The 18,165-nt window shown below is 44.0% G+C and overlaps 1 protein-coding gene across 1 annotated transcript in view; it reads left to right on the top strand.

The window, feature by feature from the left end:
* Positions 1-14,895, top strand: part of LOC126227561 (dynein regulatory complex subunit 3-like) — a 150,026-nt gene extending 135,131 nt beyond the window's left edge. The window contains exon 6 of the mRNA XM_049942273.1: positions 14,826-14,895. Coding sequence (XP_049798230.1) covers positions 14,826-14,895 — 70 coding nt within the window. The remainder of the gene's footprint in view (positions 1-14,825) is intronic.
* The last annotated feature ends 3,270 nt before the right edge of the window (positions 14,896-18,165 follow it).

Genomic DNA, 18,165 nt, shown 5'->3' with positions numbered 1-18,165 from the left:
TCAGAGACAGCAAAGGACTTGGAAGAGCAGTTGAACGGAATGGACAGTGTCTTGAAAGGAGGATATAAGATGAACATCAACAAAAGCAAAACGAGGATAATGGAATGTTGTCGAATTAAGTCAAGTGATGCTGAGGGAATTAGATTAGAAAATGAGACACTTAAAGTAGTAAAGGAGTTTTGCTATTTGGGGAACGAAATAACTGATGATGGTCGAAGTAGAGAGGATATAAAATGTAGACTGGCAATGGCAAGGAAAGCGTTTCTGAAGAAGAGAAATTTAACATCGCGTATAGATTGAAGTGTCAGGAAGTCGTTTCTGAAAGTATTTGTATGGAGTGTAGCCATGTATGGAAATGAAACATGGACAATAAATAGTTTGGACAAGAAGAGAATAGGAGCTTTAAATTTGGTGCTACAGAGGAATGCTGAAGATTAGATGGGTAGATCACATAACTAATGAGGAGGTATTGAATAGAATTGAGGAGAAGAGGAGTTTGTGGCACAACTTGACAAGAAGAAGGGACCCGTTGGTAGGACATGTTCTGAGGCATCAAGGGATCACAAATTTAGAATTGGAGGGCAGTGTGGAGGGTAAAAATCGTAGAGGGACACCAAGACATGAATACACTAAGCAGATTCAGAAGGATGTAGGTTGCACTAAGTACTGTGAGATGAAGAAGCTTGCACAGGATAGAGTAGCATGGAGAGCTGCATCAAACCAGTCTCAGGACTGAAGATAACAACAACAACAGCAGCTATTGTGCAATGCTATTATCTGAGATTCTGTTTGTTGAAATCGCATGAAGCAGTTAAAAGTTGAGGCGACCATTTCCAAAGGGTTCCTTGTCTACTAATTTGACAATTTTATGTCTTGGTTGCAATGGCTTCATCTGTGCGCTCTCTAAGAAATGTTTTATGTCTTACACGTGCAAAATGCTCCAAAAACCATCTAAATTGCATTGAAATACTGCATGCTGTTCCAAAGTGTCCCTTGTCCAATGTCACGAATCCAATATGGTGAATGTAATAAGGTACAGAAACAAATGGTTCCTTGTCCCATTGCAAGGATAAGCATGATACAATATTGAGTTTCAAAGTGACCCTTGTCCATCAAGGGTGATATCTTTCATCTCACAGGTGAATTCTTTACTCTTTGCTTTATTGCAAAGGAGTAATACATATTGTCCTGTTGGTAGCATTGCTTTCACAAACATTTACAACCAAAACATTGGAATTCCAACACTCACGAAGCTCATAATACTTACGTGAATTACTGGCTCAGGCAGGGCTGGGGCTCAAAGTAGGTTAATAATCGTAGGAGTTTTGCATGGTGATTTAGTATACTTTAATATTTAGTTTTTGTGATTTAGAATATACATTAATATTTACAGGTCATAATGCAAGAAGCAACATGCAGTGAAATTGAGGTTAGGCGAGAATGAACCATGACACCAAGTGTTAAAAGAAAGGGCAGAAAGAAACAATGAAATCCAGTGTTCTGGAAGAAAAATGTGCAGAAAAAAACTCTTTTTACCTCCAAGTGCCTCCCAAAACTACCAGACTGCCAGAACCAGGATCAGAAGGATCTCCACTGTTCGAAGGTCACTCTTCAAGATGTTCATAGGTTCCACAACATGTTTTATCTGAGAAAAATGCATTATAGTTCAATAAAAATAGAGCAGGATAATATCATTTTGAAATATATCTTAACCAAGTCTCCTAAGTGTCGACAAGTTAGAGGAGAATATAAGCAAGTAACAAGAAGCTGGCATAAATATTATATCCTGTAACAAAACATGGTGAAACAAAACAATACCAAATCTATCAGAAGGCATTTTTCTGAGCATTTTGAACATGTCAAAGAAGAGAGTTCAAAGAGTGTGCTGGATGCATTTTGAAACTGGTGCAAGTCTGAAAGAAACTCGCAGTGATGATCATCGCTCACAAGCCCATGCTGAGCAGAGGAAATAAGTCAAAAGTTTTATTGAGGCCCTCATACCTATAGAATCCCATTACTGCTGTAATACCTAGACAAACTAGCAGTATTTGGATAGCATCTTAACAATAGCAGAACTGCATAAATTGTACAATAGTTCATATTATGAAGAAGGCTTGAAAGTTAAATATTTCAGGAATATTTCAGGAATATTTTCGTAAAGCAGTATAAAATAAGTTTTCAGTCACCTACTGTAGATGCCTGTTCGAAGTGTCTGCAATATGAGGAAAGGTGCAAATCTGATGAAAGACCATAGAACTTGAAATTGAGTTTGAGTGTCATAAAAGGTGTTCTAATGCATTTTTTGAGTTGTTGGAAGGAGAGGAAGAGAATACCATAACGTTTTCCTTGCCAGAAAAACTTGGTACTTCCTAAAATACCAGATCAAGCTACTTATTATTCATGACTATTGTCCTTGTACAATTTTACAGTTTGCGAGGACACATCAAATGCACCTCAGACTTTGCAAAACACATGTTTATCCATATCTGGACAGAATCAGATAGCCATAAAGGTTCATGCGAAATAGCCTCAGCTGTTTATCACCAGCTAACTTATACAGAATTAGGAGGCATTGAAGTAATATGCCTGTCCGCTGATGGTTGCGGCAGGAAAAATAAAAACACAATTATGATTTGTATGCTGATGAAACTGTTGCATGACGCCCCCACCAACATTTGTGAGATACAACTCATTTTCCCTGTTCCTGGACATTTGTTCATTCCACTGGACTGAGTCTTTGGGTGCATCAGAAAGGAACTTAAGAAAAGTGGGCACTTCCATGTGTGTAATTGGAAAGCAGCAATGGGAGAAATTCTGAGGAAACCTACCAACTGGCACACTCAAGTCCCCATAAGCAAGAGATTTATTATCATACAAGGAAAAACACCAAGTGCAGACATTCTTGCTCGTGGAGAGCCAGGATACAACACAGACGTGGGCATTACAAGAAAGGTTCTCAAACCAAAGAGGAAGGTAGCAGGGATTAATCCAGAGCAGGTGGCAGTTGGTATTCCCATGAAGCAGACAAAAAGAGATGACATCAAGAAATTACTGCGACTTAATTATGGTGAAGATTGGCGTACCTTACCTGCCTTGCTGTTCTACAAAATTATCATTTTTGCAGATTGTGAAAAAGATAATGAAGGTGCATCAGGGGACAAAAACGAGGGTGGTCCAATGTGAGATGATGATGATTCAGGTGTGTAACGGCAGATATATTTGTTCCTAAACATTAATGTAAAACTTTTCAGTTTGTTCAGTTTTCTATGAATAAATCAATTGATATGACATCAAAACAGTGGTTTTATTAGGCCTTAAAATTTCCTTTGTACCTTACAGAACCAAAGCCTCCCTTGACCATTTCATTGTGTTCCAAAATGCCCCTTGTCCACAATGCAGTTCCCAACGGCACATTGTCCAAGTTATTTTGTTTATTTTACACATAGCCTTTGGGGTCCATGAGGGGGTACAAAATATTATTTGCACACAACGAATGGTTTGTGAGCAGAATGTTTTTTGTGTTTCCCCAAAATTTTCACATCTTGGACAAGGAACCTTTCGGAAATGGACACCTCAGTTGTTAATTAAGAGGTTCATTTTGCAAATGTTTATTCCCTGTGAAATATTAACTTCATTAGTTTTAAAGATATTGAAATATTGTTGTGTTATTCGATGCACCTAATTTTTCTGAGATTGCCAATGTATTCAGATTTTCTTTGTGACATCAATAGTTCATATTGACCATGAAACTTAATATCTGTGAACTCTAAGTGCTCTGTCGAACCTCCATATTTACTTTAGTCAGTTCTTTGTTATACTTCATTTTGTATGGACGCAGTGTCAAGTGTAAATATATACGAGCTATGACATACACACAACTGTCCTTAATGTGGTCCCATGAAACAATAAATAAATAAAATAAACGTATGTGGGAATTAATTTTCTATATCCTGATTACCGATCCTGTTCCCATAGTGGTGACTCCGCAGTTTGTTCATGTTTCGCTCTTCTGTGCTGGTGTTTATGCTACAGGTTAAATGCACTACGCAATGACCACGCCAAACAATGACTTGTTCGAAGATGTGGAAGCACAACTCCACTCACCGAGATTTGTCGTTTCTTTGCCAACGGCGTATTCATCACTTACACACAGATTTGCATTCTCACCCAATGCCGTGTGCTAACCTCATTAATTTTGAATGGTCAACAACTATGCCATTAGAGCAAACAATGGACTCAGGCTTCGCATCACCGGATTATGCCCATCTGCCAGTGAAGTGTGAACTGAACAATATTTCGAATTGTGTCTCTTCAAATTGAGTGTTTCAACAACAAAGTGATCTCATTCGAACACGTGATTAGCCACCCACCAGCATGCTACATCAGTTACTGTCGGAACGTGTGCAATGGGGACATTACTACAAACCACACCGGATCCGTTCCACGCTCGTGGTGTTCCAGTTGTGTCTAATTTACATGCATAATTCAGTGTTTCATGTAACATGGATCCCTTACCTCACCTCAGTGGCCCACCACATGAACTACAGGCATGTTATGGATCAGATAGTTTCCACGCGGTTGGCGTCCCCCCCCCTCCCCGCCGCACTTGTAGGGGTCCCCATTTCCGGTCGCTCAACCGCCTACCGCTCCAATAGCTCTGCCTGTGTCTGCCATGCTAGTCTCTTGCCCTGTTCCAGAAGCGAGTCATTTCCATCCAGCACTCGTCACTCATGGTCCAGTTTCCGGGCCCCTCTCGTGTGCTGTCCATCCACCCGTTTCCACGGTACCGCCCGTGCCTGCCACGCCGTGTTTTCGTGACACAGTCGACTACACCAGCTGCCGCTGCTACGGATTCACTCGCCTGGTTTAAATCCAGGCCTTAACCTCAGTTCAGCTGCTACCCCGGGAGACACCAAAGCTGCCATCATCGTGCTTGTTGAGCATCTGTTTGAGTTACATCATGTGTCTGATGACAACTCAAAGTTTGTCTGCCTCATCACACACCTCCACGACCACTCAGATTTGATTTGTGACCTGATCCTTTCGCCGCTGCCTGCACCAAAATACAAGTTTGCAAAGAAGACTATAAAGGAACGACTTGTCTGCTCGCCACAAGAGTTAATAATCAGAATTCTTTACGAGGAGCACCTGGAGGAACGCTCCCCCTCACAACTCTGGCGCTGCCTTTGATTGCTTGTGAACGAGCATACCATGCCTGACGCCATGCTATGGGCTGTGTTGTCTGCCAAACAACCTACCGATCTACAGATCCATCTGCTACCACACTCATTCGAGTCTATCGGCTCTCGCCTATGCATCGCTGACCAGTTGTATTCGCTGCTGCAGCAACACCAGCCAGTACATTCCACACTGTTCATTGGCACAGCCACCCCCGCATACCGACCTTTGGCCAGCAGAGGCAGGGCTCGCTCTGCCATCACCTCGTCTACTTCTCCTGGCAGCGTCAGCTCACTTTCTCCGCTGTCCGAGCACTCCAGGATCGCCCACGCACCTTACGTACAGGTCTATTTACTGGAACAAATCAACGAGGACAAGCTGCCCCCTATGTTGCAGTCTCCACCTCCTCCTCGCCCCTGCTCACCCTTTCTGCTGGTACCACAAAGTGTTCGGCGACAACACCAAGAAGTGCAGGTTGCCATGCCAACACCCAAATGCCGACCACAGGAACTAAGAGATGCTGAGTCCTGCGGGGAACCTAACAGGCGTCCTCTTACATTACACTCCATTCACTCATCCGCCTGGCAGAGTGGTCATCTCTATGTGACTGACATTGCATCAGGTCTAGCTTTTCTGGTCAACACTGGTGCTGACGTGTTGATCGTACCTGCTTCGATGGCTCCACCTGCTTCTTCACAGACAAAGTCACTTCTACGAGCTGTCAACGCATCGACGTTACTTACCTCAGGCTCAGTAAAGGTTACGGTGACCCGATCTCCTTCTCTATGTTTCCGTGGATGTTCTACATTGCCGACATCGATGAACCAATCCTTGGTATCGATTTTTTGTCTCATTACGAACTATTTCCAAACATCATACAGGGTTCAGTGCTCCACTATCCTACAAACACTCACATACCATGCACCCGCACCTATGTCCAACGCTCTGTTTCCACCACAACATACGATACAATACGCAAGGGCTCCACCCTTGTGGGCAACATTGTGACCTGTGTTACCGACCTACTGTCAGAATACAACTTGGCTATGCAACTCAGCCAGGACAACCAGAAGCTGAAACAACGCATCGCATCCACTTACAGCAAGCTCGTCGCAGCTCAATCCTCGCTTCCCCAACTGCAGTCCACAGTGCTGCCACCTAAACAAGATTACTCGGCCAAGCCTAGCTCGAATTCTCAGCAGGTTAGTCCACAAACTTAACTTATGTGTGACATTCCAACCCCCCGTCGTGCTTGCCTCATCCAGTGCCGTGTGTTTCAAACAGTGCTGCTAATGACAGTCGCACATGCATTGCGACCACACCCACCTCTCAGACAGCTACTGCGCATGTTGATAAACATTCACCCTCTCTCACTCACCGGCCACATTACCCAGCGGCCATTGTGACCCCACGTGTGATGCCAGCACTGGTTGTCCAGTGCAGGGTTAACTGCGGACAGTCGCCGCCCATTTCCCCTTCAATCGGTGTTACACTCGCACCCACCCTCAGTTGCGCCAGACGTCAGTTTCCTTCCTAGGTTACACCGTCTCCACTGATGGAATACAGCCTCCCAAATCTCGTGTGCAGGATATCACGTCTTTGCCGCCTCCGGCTACTTACAAAGAGCTACGCCATTTCCTCGGCACCATCAATTACTATCGTCGCCATCTGCCTTCCGCCGCTGCTGTTCAGGCACCCATGATGGACGCGCTATCAGGCAAACAAACTTCCGGTAACAAACCTGTCTCTTGGACTGCTCTGACGCTACAGGCCTTCAAAGTTCTGAAGACTTCTTTAGCTCACACTATGACACTCGCTCACCCCATCCCCTCGGCCGAATTATTCATCACTATGGACGCCAGCGACATTGTGGTGAGGGCAGTGTTGCAACAACGCAAGAGCGACACAGTTTCTCCCCTTCATTTTTCCTCCAACAAACTATCTGTGGCTCAGAGAAAATATTCTGCATTCGACAGAGAGCTCTGTGCTGTTTACGAGGCAATCAAACATTTCCACCCTGACATCGAGGGACATTCATTTTTCGTCCTCACCAATCACAAACCACTGGCAGAAGCGTTCTGCAACCCACCTGAGGACCCACCCCCTCAACGTTACCGCCACTTTGACCTGGTCTCTCAATTCACAGTGGACATCCGTTACATCAAGGGTGCAGATAATGTCGATTCGGATTTCTTCTTGCAGATCAATGCTGTTTCCCGCATCATTGATCTTTCTGATCTGGCCTCCCTCCAAGCTTCTGACAAAGATTCTCAGGCTGTCCTACGAGACCCACAAACATCACTTGTTTTCACAAAGGATAAATTTCATGGCATTTCCAACGAGGTGTGGTATGATTCTTTGACCGGCACCCTACGCCCTTTGCTCCCAACCCGCCTGCACCAAAAGGTTTTCGACGCCCTGCATAACCTAGCCCACCTGGGCATTCGAGCCACCAAATGTCTTGTGTCAGAACATTTTGTTTGGAAGAATATCAAACGGGACTGTCAAACCTGGGCACGCAGCTGTGTCACTTGCCAGCGCAACAAGATCAGCCGCCACACCTCCCCAACTCTGGGCAAGTTCGACATTCCCACAGGACGATTCTGTCCCATACATATTGATCTGATCGGGCTTCTTCCTCCTTCAGAGGGCCATAGATATATCTTATCAACTATCGACCATTTGTCTTGCTGGGTCGAGGCTGTCCCTCTCCCTAACATTACTGTTGAGACGGTAGCCAAGGCTTTCATTGGCTCGTGGATCACTCGTTTCGGGTGCCTGGCCACTATTACCACCAATCAGGATCAACAGTTCAAATTCTCCCTTTTCACCATCCTCTGCAATATCTGTGGTGTTAAAAAAAAGCATACTACCGCCTATCACCCACAAAGCAATGGGTTGGTGGAGAGATGGCACCACACCCTCAAGACGATCCTTTGATGCCATGATTGTCTCTGGTCGGAAGCTGTCCCGTGAGTGCTACTTGGTCTACGCTTGACCTATAAACCTGACCTACAGGGGACTATATCCAAATATGGTCCTACCGGGGGAACTTTTTCTTCCCCAGGTTAGCGAGGATCTTCCCCCTTCGCCAGATTTCATTAGCTGGATGCGCATGTATTTTCAACAAACGTTTTTGCACCCGCCCATCAGTCACTCACCACCCAAGACTTATGTTCCCACCTCACTCTCCGACTGCTCCAATATCATGCTGCATGATGATGCGGTTTGGCAGCCTCTTCAACCTCCTTATCTTCAAGTGTAAATATATACGAGCTACTACATATATGGGAATTAAGTTTTCTATATCCCGATTACTGATCCCTTTCCCACAGCATTAATACTGGACTGTGAATTATTATAGATGCTCTAAGAGTTGTAACTTAGCCATCTTTGAGCTTGTGTGGCACTCCACCATTTATGGTGCATCTCCTGCACAAAGGCTATGTGAGCAACAGCTGTCAGAATTCCCCATACTGGGATATATCTGCATCCAGTCATGCTGCTCATCTTTGTACCCAGCTCTTGTAGCCAGACCAGCCGCGACACGCCATTGGCCCTGGGGCTGCACAGCTAGTCCTCATTCACATAAGCATATTCATCTCCCCTCATACCAAATGCAAGCAGCCAAATTGCTCACCTAAAATTGCATAACATTCCATGTTGGACAATATGGTGTGACGGGTTGATGAGGTGAAGTAATATGATGAAAAAATAATCCCTGAAGCACATTTACAAGGATATCTCTCTCTCTCTCTCTCTCTCTCTCTCTCTCTCTCTCTCTCTCTCTCTCTCTCTCTCTCTCTCTCACACACACACACACACACACACACACACACACACACCTGAGACTATGGACCCAAAATTTAGATACTGTGTAAAAGCAAAGGTCAAGCAAGAAGGTTTTTGGATTCTTATTGAACAAAGTCAGAAACTTATTGTCTTTTTTATTTCTGATGGTAGCCTGTTGTACAGTTGAATGTGTTTGTTAAATGGTGAGTTTTTAATAGCAGAGGTATGCACTTTCAGAACATGGAGTTTCATTTTCTGTCTTGTATCATGATCATGGACATTTAGGTTTTTGCTGAATTTTGCAATATTACTTTTTACAAACTTACACATTTCCAATATGTGGAGATCAGCAAGAAGTAGACTGAGTGACTTTTGGAAGAGAGGTCTGTAGCTGTCAGTTGGCTTCGCCCTGTTCATTACTCTCACAGCTCTCTTCTGTGCAAGAAAAAATGTCTGAGCTATGTGTGGAGTCTCCCCAGTAGATGATACTGTACTGCATTACACTATGAAATTGTGCATAGTAAGCAGTGTGAACATTCTGTGGGTTTGTGCAGTATGCGATGAAGCTTAAGGTGTAACTCACTTTGTTTAGCTTATTATTATTTTTTATGACATGAGTTTGTCTTCTTGAGCTGTCCTAGATCCTCCAGCCCAAAAATCTTGTTTCTGATGTTGCAGATATTTCAGAGCCATGTAATTTCATATCAGACATAAATTTCTTGGTTCTCAGGTGGAAATTCAGGAAAGTCATTTTCTTTGTTACTTCTGTTAAATCAGTCAGCAAGTTCTTCAGTATTTTCATGGTCATTTCTGCTGTAATGAGGATAATAATACAATTTGCAAACAGTGTAGTGGTAATGGCACTTCAATGGTAAGCCATTTATGCAGAGAAGGAACAGAACTGGTCCAAGTATTGATCGTTGGGGGCAGTATCACCCTAGTCTGAGTAGTATGTTTGGATATGTCCTTGATCATTGTGTTTTATTGTTATTTTTGTTCCCTACTAGTCAGACATGAGCTGAACCAGCTGAGAGGGGTGCCTCTGAAGCCATACAACTACTGCAGTTTGTCTAGTAGAATTTTGTGGTCAATGACATCAAATGCCTTTGACAAATCTAGAAATATCCCAACAGCCTTTTATTTTTTATTTTATTTTTTTTCCTCATAGAGCACCTAGAGTGGAGTGTATGTACTTACATATAGCAGTTGTTGGGGGTTTGTTTTTCCTGAAACCATGCTGAGCATCAAAGAGAATTTGGTTCCTTTCCAGAATATTAACTAGTCTTTGCTAAATTAATCTCACCAGAAGTTTACCAAACACAGGTAACAATGATATGGGCCTAGAATTTTCCAAATTATTTTTTTTATGTTTCTTAAAGATTGGTGTAACTTTTGCCACTTTTCAGACAGTTAGGATTTGTACCTATTATTAGTGATGAATGGTACACATTAGAGAGTGGGGCAGCTATTTTACTTATGCAGTTCTTAATGATAAAATGTGGACTGGCATCAATTCCAGATGAGAGTTTTTTTTTGGGCTCTTTGCACGTAATATAATTTCATCAGCAGTAGTTTCCCAAATAAATGTATTGTCTACAGCAGTTTTTATTTTGTTTTATCTGTTTCGTGTGGGTTCATTGAAGCTTTGTAATAGTTTCTTTACAATATGTCCATAATAATTGTTGAATATATTTGCATCTCTTTGTGGATTAATGACTAAAGTTGCTGTGGAGCAGAGTAGTGTTTTCATAATGCAGTTGATTTGTTTCATTTCTTATGATGCCCCATGCTGCCTTTTCTATGTTCGAGGATGCTGTCATTTGCTGTTCGCTTGACTTGCGCTATAACTTTCTTAAGGATTTTGACATATTGCTTAATATCTCTCTCTTGAGAGGGGGTAAGATTGTTATTTTTCAACGTATTTCTCTTCCTTTTGCATCAAATCTTTATGCCAGTCATTATCTATGACATCCTTTTGGGTTCCTTTGATTTAATGGGTTTCAATTTGAGAGGAAAAGCAATACTGAAGTAATATATGAATGTACTGAAGGAGGTGTCCATTTCAGACTATTGTGCGACAGAGCTAATGGTTTGCCAACATAGTGCTGTGCAATTTTCTCTTGTTGACAAAGTTTTTTGTGCTATGACATCATACGCAATGGATAACATCATGAATGCACTTTGTGCGAAAAAAGTGACAATGACACTCTTCTGGAGAATTTTATGCTATTGTATAACACTGCCAGACAGTGGAACGTAACAAGCAACGTACTGTGTGATCAGACACAGGACTCAGCTCCATTTGTAATGCATGCTACACCCAAGCCACAGCAATTCAACCAATTATCTAATCATTTTTGAAGAGACATCAGGCACACCATAATTGAACCCGATTGTTCCAAACCTCATGCAGTGTAGTCTCCCACACATCACATTGTGGCACTTACAGATAATGCTTGGCAGTTCTTCCAGTATGAACATCACCCAGGCAGTTCTTCAGCCAGAGGACACACCTCAAACTAACACTTTTTGATGCAACCAACCTACTTCGTCGTTTACCATCATGGACAATTTTAAGAAGAGTGTCTTGCACCAGAGGCCCAATGTTCCTTCGCGAAGCAGTGTTCCCACAGAGCCCCCCCCCCCCCCCCCCCCCTTCTACTCCGCCACCCCATCTCTCCTCCCCAAGAGTGGAGCAAGGCAAGGCAGCTTGCACAAGTGACGAGGCACTGACATGATGCAGAGGTGGGTAGGCCTCCCAGGTGCATTGTCATCTGCAAGCATCAAGGCCATCAGTTGATGAGGTACACCAGATGGTGTACATCTGAAAATTGTGGAGGTCGGGCCAACTGTAGTGCGAGTGTGTGAGGGCACGGCGAGTAGAAGACACAGGTGATGCAGCATCCAATGTACAGGGTACCTGCAATGGGGCAGGGTCCATCGGGAGTAAGTGTGGTGCTATGACTGAGAGGATGCCATCAGTGGAGAAGTGGGAAGTGAGGGCAGTTGCATGGATGTCATGTGGCAGTGCAATGGTTTTACAGAAATACCGTGTGATGGAACCGTCTGTGTTGTGGTGATCCTTCGATAATGAGGTCATTATAATTTTGATCAGGAAGGAGGGTGCTTGGCCTGCATAGTCATTGAGTGTAGCATCATTTCGTGTCCGTGCAGGTTTCAATCTGGTGACAGACGTGGTTGTTGGTTTACCATTCAGTAAGATGAGGAAGATTTGATCATCTCATCAAAGCTCTTTGTGTGGTTCTGTGTTGGGAGCTGTAGTGCAGGATGTTTGTGTTGTCTCTCAAAATGACAAAGTTGCAACTGTGAAATCTTTGTGGACAAAATCTTTTGCTACCATGTGTGGGAGAGGTGGCAGTATCCTGAAATGTGATATGTGTTTTATAAAAAGAATGACTAAGTCTGGCAGATCGGTTGGTGTGACTGTTGGGGCCTGAAGTATAAAGTTCACTGGATAGGAGTTCACCAAGTGATGCTCCAAGCCAATGTATGTGTGCTGAACAGATTCTGAGAAGAATCCAAGGAAGTGCCTCCAATAAAAGTCTACCATGGCACAAGAGGACCACTTTTAATGTGCAGTGCCATCATTGTACTGGTCCACAACTTTGTGGATGGCATGCAGTGATTCTGAATTGTTTGGTGCCTACCAAATGGCATAGATCAGAGAAGAGTGCCGACTCAAATGTTTGCCCTGGTTAGTTGGGATCATGTTTCAATTAATTCTTTGGTGGTGACTTCAGCAGTAATTTCTTTAAGTGGTATTGCCTTGACCCATCGTTCGATAGGCAAGAGTGTGCAGCGGTAGTTGTTGAAAGCTGGCAGTGGGCTGATGAGGTTGATGTGAATGTGTTGGAAGAGTCCTTTAGAAATGTCAAACTGGCCTAATTTGTGTGTGTGTGAGATGCGAAACTTTACTTCGTTGATATAGTATGCATGCACGAGCCCAGAGTTTGCAGTCTTTTTTTAAGACTAGGCCAAAAAATCTGTCCACGACAACACAGATCGTAGACGAACCTTTGGATGTGCTATATTAAGAACTGTTCAGAGATGGCTAGCACGAAGTGTTCAGGTACAAGAATGTGTATCCTGTTTTGAGAAGTATCACACAGTATGCGGAGAATCACATCTGGGATGCAATGAAGTTCAGTTCTAAAATTTATGTCGGTGAGAGCTTGTAACTGGTGGATATTTTGCTGTGCCTCAGCAAACTGTTCATAATTGATAGTGGAAGACGAGGTGCTGACATGTGGAAAACAATCTGCTATGATGTTCCCTGCATCTATGAGTGGCATATTTCCACTGTAAGTGGAGCTATGTAGGCCAAGTATTGATACCATCAGGGACAAGGATCTTTGGGTGGATTCTGGATAGAGTCCACGAGAAGGTTGCGATCAGTGAAAATAATCACGGGGTATCCTTAAACATCCTGCCTGAAATATCATGCAGCCTCGTAGACTGCCATGAGCTTCCTGTCATAAGCTAGCCATTTGCTTTGGATGGTGTGAGTTTACGAGAGAAGAACTGGCATGGCTCTGGTGTGCCTCTTATCTCTTGTTTCAACACTGCACCGGGAGCAGAGTCACTCTCATCTGCTATGACAAGCTGTGCAACTGGGTGATTGTGTTTGTGACAGTCTTTGATGCACTCAAAATCTGTCTGCATCTGGTATGTCTATGTGGATTTATGTTTGCCAGTGGTATGTTTGTTGGCCAGGGCTTGTGTTAAGGGTGCTTGCAAACCTGTTGCATGTAGAAGGTGTCTCCTGTAAACGTTTATCATACCTATGAATCTGCATACTTCCTGATAGTCTTGTGGTGGAGGTAATTCATGGATGATTTCAATATGTTGTGTTGTGGGTGTGGGCCTAGTTCCCACTGTATTTACAGTGAGTCCAAGAAAGACAACTTCTTTGCAATTAAGTTGATGTCTGTCTTCATTTATTATGAGACCATTGTGAGTGAGGATGTCAAAAACTTGTTCGAGGTGGTTGTCGTGTGATTCCTCATCAGAAGAGAAAATTAGAGGTTGAAGAGGAATCTGTCAGTGAAGCTTTGCCAAATTTGACTTGGCATGGCATGGACATGAATTCGATTATGGCTGCATTTGGAATGTCATCAGAGTGCATAGGTATTTTACATATATCATTTTACAATTGATAACAACTATAAAGGAGGCATTCGCCAAATAGTGGGTGAATTCATGCATGTATGGAACACAGTTGGTGTCTATGATGATGCGGGAATTAAGAATCCTATAGTCACTGCATAACCTGACAGAACCATCTTTCTTTGTGACCAATTTTATGGGTGAAGCCCAGGAACTGACAGAAGGGAGGACTATAACTCTTTGTAAGAGCTGATGCTTTGGCAACCTTTAGTAGATCAGATGGCAATTGGTATGGTCTGTGACATACCAAGTGGGGGGGCAATTTTTTTTTTTTTTTTTTTTTTTTTTTTTTTTTTTTTTTTTTTTTTTTTTTTTTTTTTTTTTTTTTGGGTGGGGAGGGGGGAGGGTGGGCAGGTGTGGTGATGATTTTAAGGCCTTTACTGCTTGTAATGGCACACTGTCTTACACACACTTGCAGAGGATCACTCAAAAACTCTGCTGGGAATGAGTGAGTGAGCTGTGCTGCATGAACCTATGAAGTGGTCAGTTGAAGCAATGCTGTGAGCATCTCCATGGGTGGCGATAGGGGTACCGCATCAGCGTGTTTTGTGTGAGGCAATGAGGAAGAGGCAATGACTGGAGAAAGTTGGCATAGATGGTTAAGGTGTCGCCATGCCACAAGTAATTAATGTTTAAAGTCTTTAATCTTGTCTCTAATGGTGTTGCAGCTGTGACATAATTGAAGATTCACCTCATGCATGGCTGGATAAAGTTGGTGGGTGTGTCGTAGCTGCATGATCCTACTGATGCATGTGTGAAGTGCCTGATCATTGTGAGGAATGTCCTCGGATAGAGGAGGTCAGTATGTGGAGAGGATTTTGCCGTTATGTTGAATTGCCAAATGGCTGAGAACACTGTAGATGGAGTGACCACTGGTTGTGTGGATGAGTCTGTTACTGGAGGGGGTTGAAATCAAGTTAAATTGCCATAGAAAATTGGTGCCGATAACAGGTTCTGCTACATGTGTGACAAGAAATATCCAGGTGAATTGTTTGATGTGACTGAGGTCAATCATTTGAACCCATGAGCTATAAACGTGGATTGTCGAATTGTTCACTGAGCAGAGATGAACAGGTGTGTGGACAGGTGATGCCCATGGTGGAGACAGCAGCATAATGCTGGCTTCCAAGCCTGCGTCAATGAGGTATAGTCGACAGGTAGTATAATTGCTCACAAGAACCATGAGGGAAACAGCTTGGCAGTCTACTGTTGTAGGTGGTGGCAGCATATGTTTCACAGTACCAGGAGAAGCAGTTCTTCTTGTGTGCAGCATTGTCAACCATGTGTTTCAGCTGTGTGGACTCAACATAGCTGGTGGTGTTCTGAGCAGGTTAGGTCAGCGGCATGCAGCAGCTGTGCAGACACGAGGCAGTTCGTTGTGTTCTGTGCAGTTCTGGGCACAGTGTCAACGGCAGGCAGTGAATAGTTTGTTGGTTTCTGGCCAGGCACAGTGATATCAGAGTTGGTGGGAGTCAAATGGAATTGGCTCAGCTCACGGTTGGCAAGCCGTTGCATGAGATGCCATTGAAACTGCTTTTTATGCCCACTGCCATTATTGTGAAGATTATTAATGCAATGTTTAGTCGCGATAGACACAATAAAAAAATTCACACAATCATAGCTTTCGACCATTAAGGCCTTTGTCAGCAGTAGACACACATACACATAAGCACACACACACTCACGCAGGCGCAACTTGCACACACATCTGCAGTCTCAGAGAGCTGAAACTACACTGCGAGCACCAGCACCAGTGCATGATGGGAGTGGCAACTGGGTGGGGATAAGGAGGGGGCTGGGGCGGGGAGGGGGAGGGATAGTATGGTGGGAGTGGCGGACAGTGAAGTGTTGCATTTAAGACGGAGGGTAGGAGAGAAGGTGCGGAGGGGGGAGGGGTACGTAGTGAAAATGAGAGAAATAAAAATAAAAGAAATTAAAAGACTGGGTGTGGCGGTGGAATGATGGCTGTGTAGTGCTGGAATGGGAACAGGGAGGGGGCTGGATGGGTGAGGACAGTGACTAATGAAGGTTGAGGCCAGGAGGGTTGCGGGACAGTTCCCACCTGCGCAATTCAGAAAAGCTGATGTTGGTGGGAAGGATCCATATGGCACAGGCTGTGAAACAGTCATTGAGATGACGGGTATCACGTTTGGCAGCGTGTTCAGCTACAGGGTGGTCCACTTGTTTTTTGGCCACAGTTTGTCGGTGGCCATTCATGTGGACAGACAGCTTGTTGGTTGTCATGCCTACATAGAATGTAGCACAGTGATTGCAGCTTAGCTTGTAGATCACATGACTGGTTTCACAGGTAGCCCTGCCTTTGATGTGATAGGAAATGTTAGTGACCGGACTGGAGTAGGTGATGGTAGGAGGATGTATGGGACAGGTCTTGCATCTAGGTCTATTACAGGGAAATGAGCCATGAGGTAAAGGATTGGGAGCAGGGGTTGTGTAAGGATGGACAAGTATATTGTGTAGGTTCAGTGGACAGCAGAATACCACAGTAGGAGGGGTGGGAAGGATAGTGGGTAGGACATTTCTCATTTCAGGGCACAACGAGAGGTAATCAAAACCCTGGCAGAGAATGTAATTCAGTTGCTCCAGTCCCGGATGGTACTGAGTTAATGGCCTTAATGGCCAAAAGCTATGATTGTGTGAATCTTTTTATTGTGTCTATCGCGACTCAGCATCTCCGCTATATGGTGAGTGGCAATTTTCCTTCTCTCATATTGTTACATTCCATCCTGGATTTTCCATTGTTTGTGTGGTGTCACAGCCAGACACCACACTTGCTAGGTGGTAGCTTTAAATCGGCCGCGGTCCATTAGTACATGTCGGACCCGCGTGTCGCCACTGTCAGTGATCGCAGACCGAGCGCCACCACACGGCAGGTCTCGAGAGACGGACTAGCACTCGCCCCAGTTGTACGGACGACTTTGCTAGCGACTACACTGACGAAGCCTCGCTCCTTGGCCGAGCAGATAGTTAGAATAGCCTTCAGCTAAGTCCATGGCTACGACCTAGCAAGGCACAATTAGCATGTATCTACAGAGTCTCACTTGTATCGTCAAGACCTCTCTAGCCTGCGTGAGTTGACGCGTGCATATCGGCATCCTCCACCAAGTAGTGTGCGTAGTGTTGGCTAACTGCTAACACTACAGTTTGATTAATGCAATGTTTGTATTATATGATCTAATGCATTTGATCAGCAAGTTTAAGGTGTGGTTCCAAGGGTTCTTGTTTGTAGGCCACTAATTTGTGTGGGGAGCTTCACAACTGAGAAAGTTCATAGTGTGTGGTCAGGCACCAGACAAATCTCAGTCTACATGCCACAGTGGCGATGCGTTATCATCACTTAAAACTTCCTTGTAAATGATGTAATGAATTTGCTCCTCTGGGAGTGGATAAAGTGGTGGAAAAGAGCAGCTTTGGATGTCAGATATTTTTTGCCTGCTGAAGGGGTGAGGATGATATTATTTATTGTGTCCATGTGTTCTACAAAGTGGATTAATGACATGACAAATTTGGTGTTGCCACTGATGATGTCACTCAAAATGGCGTATCTCAGCACATGATGGTCTTGACGCCTCAGATGACAATGCACCTGGGAGGCCTACTCACCTCTGCATCATGTCACTGCCTCGGCACCTCTGCAGGCTGCCTCCCCTTGCTCTGCACTTGAGGAGGAGAGAAGGGTGGGGTGGGGGGGAAGGGCTCTGTGGAAACACTGCTTCGCAAAGGAACATCATGTGTGGCTGACTTGGCTCTGGTGCAAGACTCTCTTTGAGATAAATTGTCCACGATGGTAAATGGTCAATGATCTGGTCTGACTCCATTGTGTTTGGATGATGTATTGTGAATGTTTGTTTCGTTAATAAAAGCAGTTCTGTGGAGTATCAGGACTGTGTGGTTACTTAACATAGCCATCTCCAATAACTCGTGCAACTATAAACTGATTTTAGCCATTGTTGTGTAAAGAATATACATTTACACACACACACTCATGCA

The sequence above is a fragment of the Schistocerca nitens genome, chromosome 1 (assembly GCF_023898315.1).
Source record: "Schistocerca nitens isolate TAMUIC-IGC-003100 chromosome 1, iqSchNite1.1, whole genome shotgun sequence".
Taxonomy (NCBI): Eukaryota; Metazoa; Arthropoda; class Insecta; order Orthoptera; family Acrididae; genus Schistocerca; species Schistocerca nitens.
The sequence above is the reverse complement of the archived record's forward strand: the minus strand, read 5'-3'. Positions and strand labels throughout refer to the sequence as shown.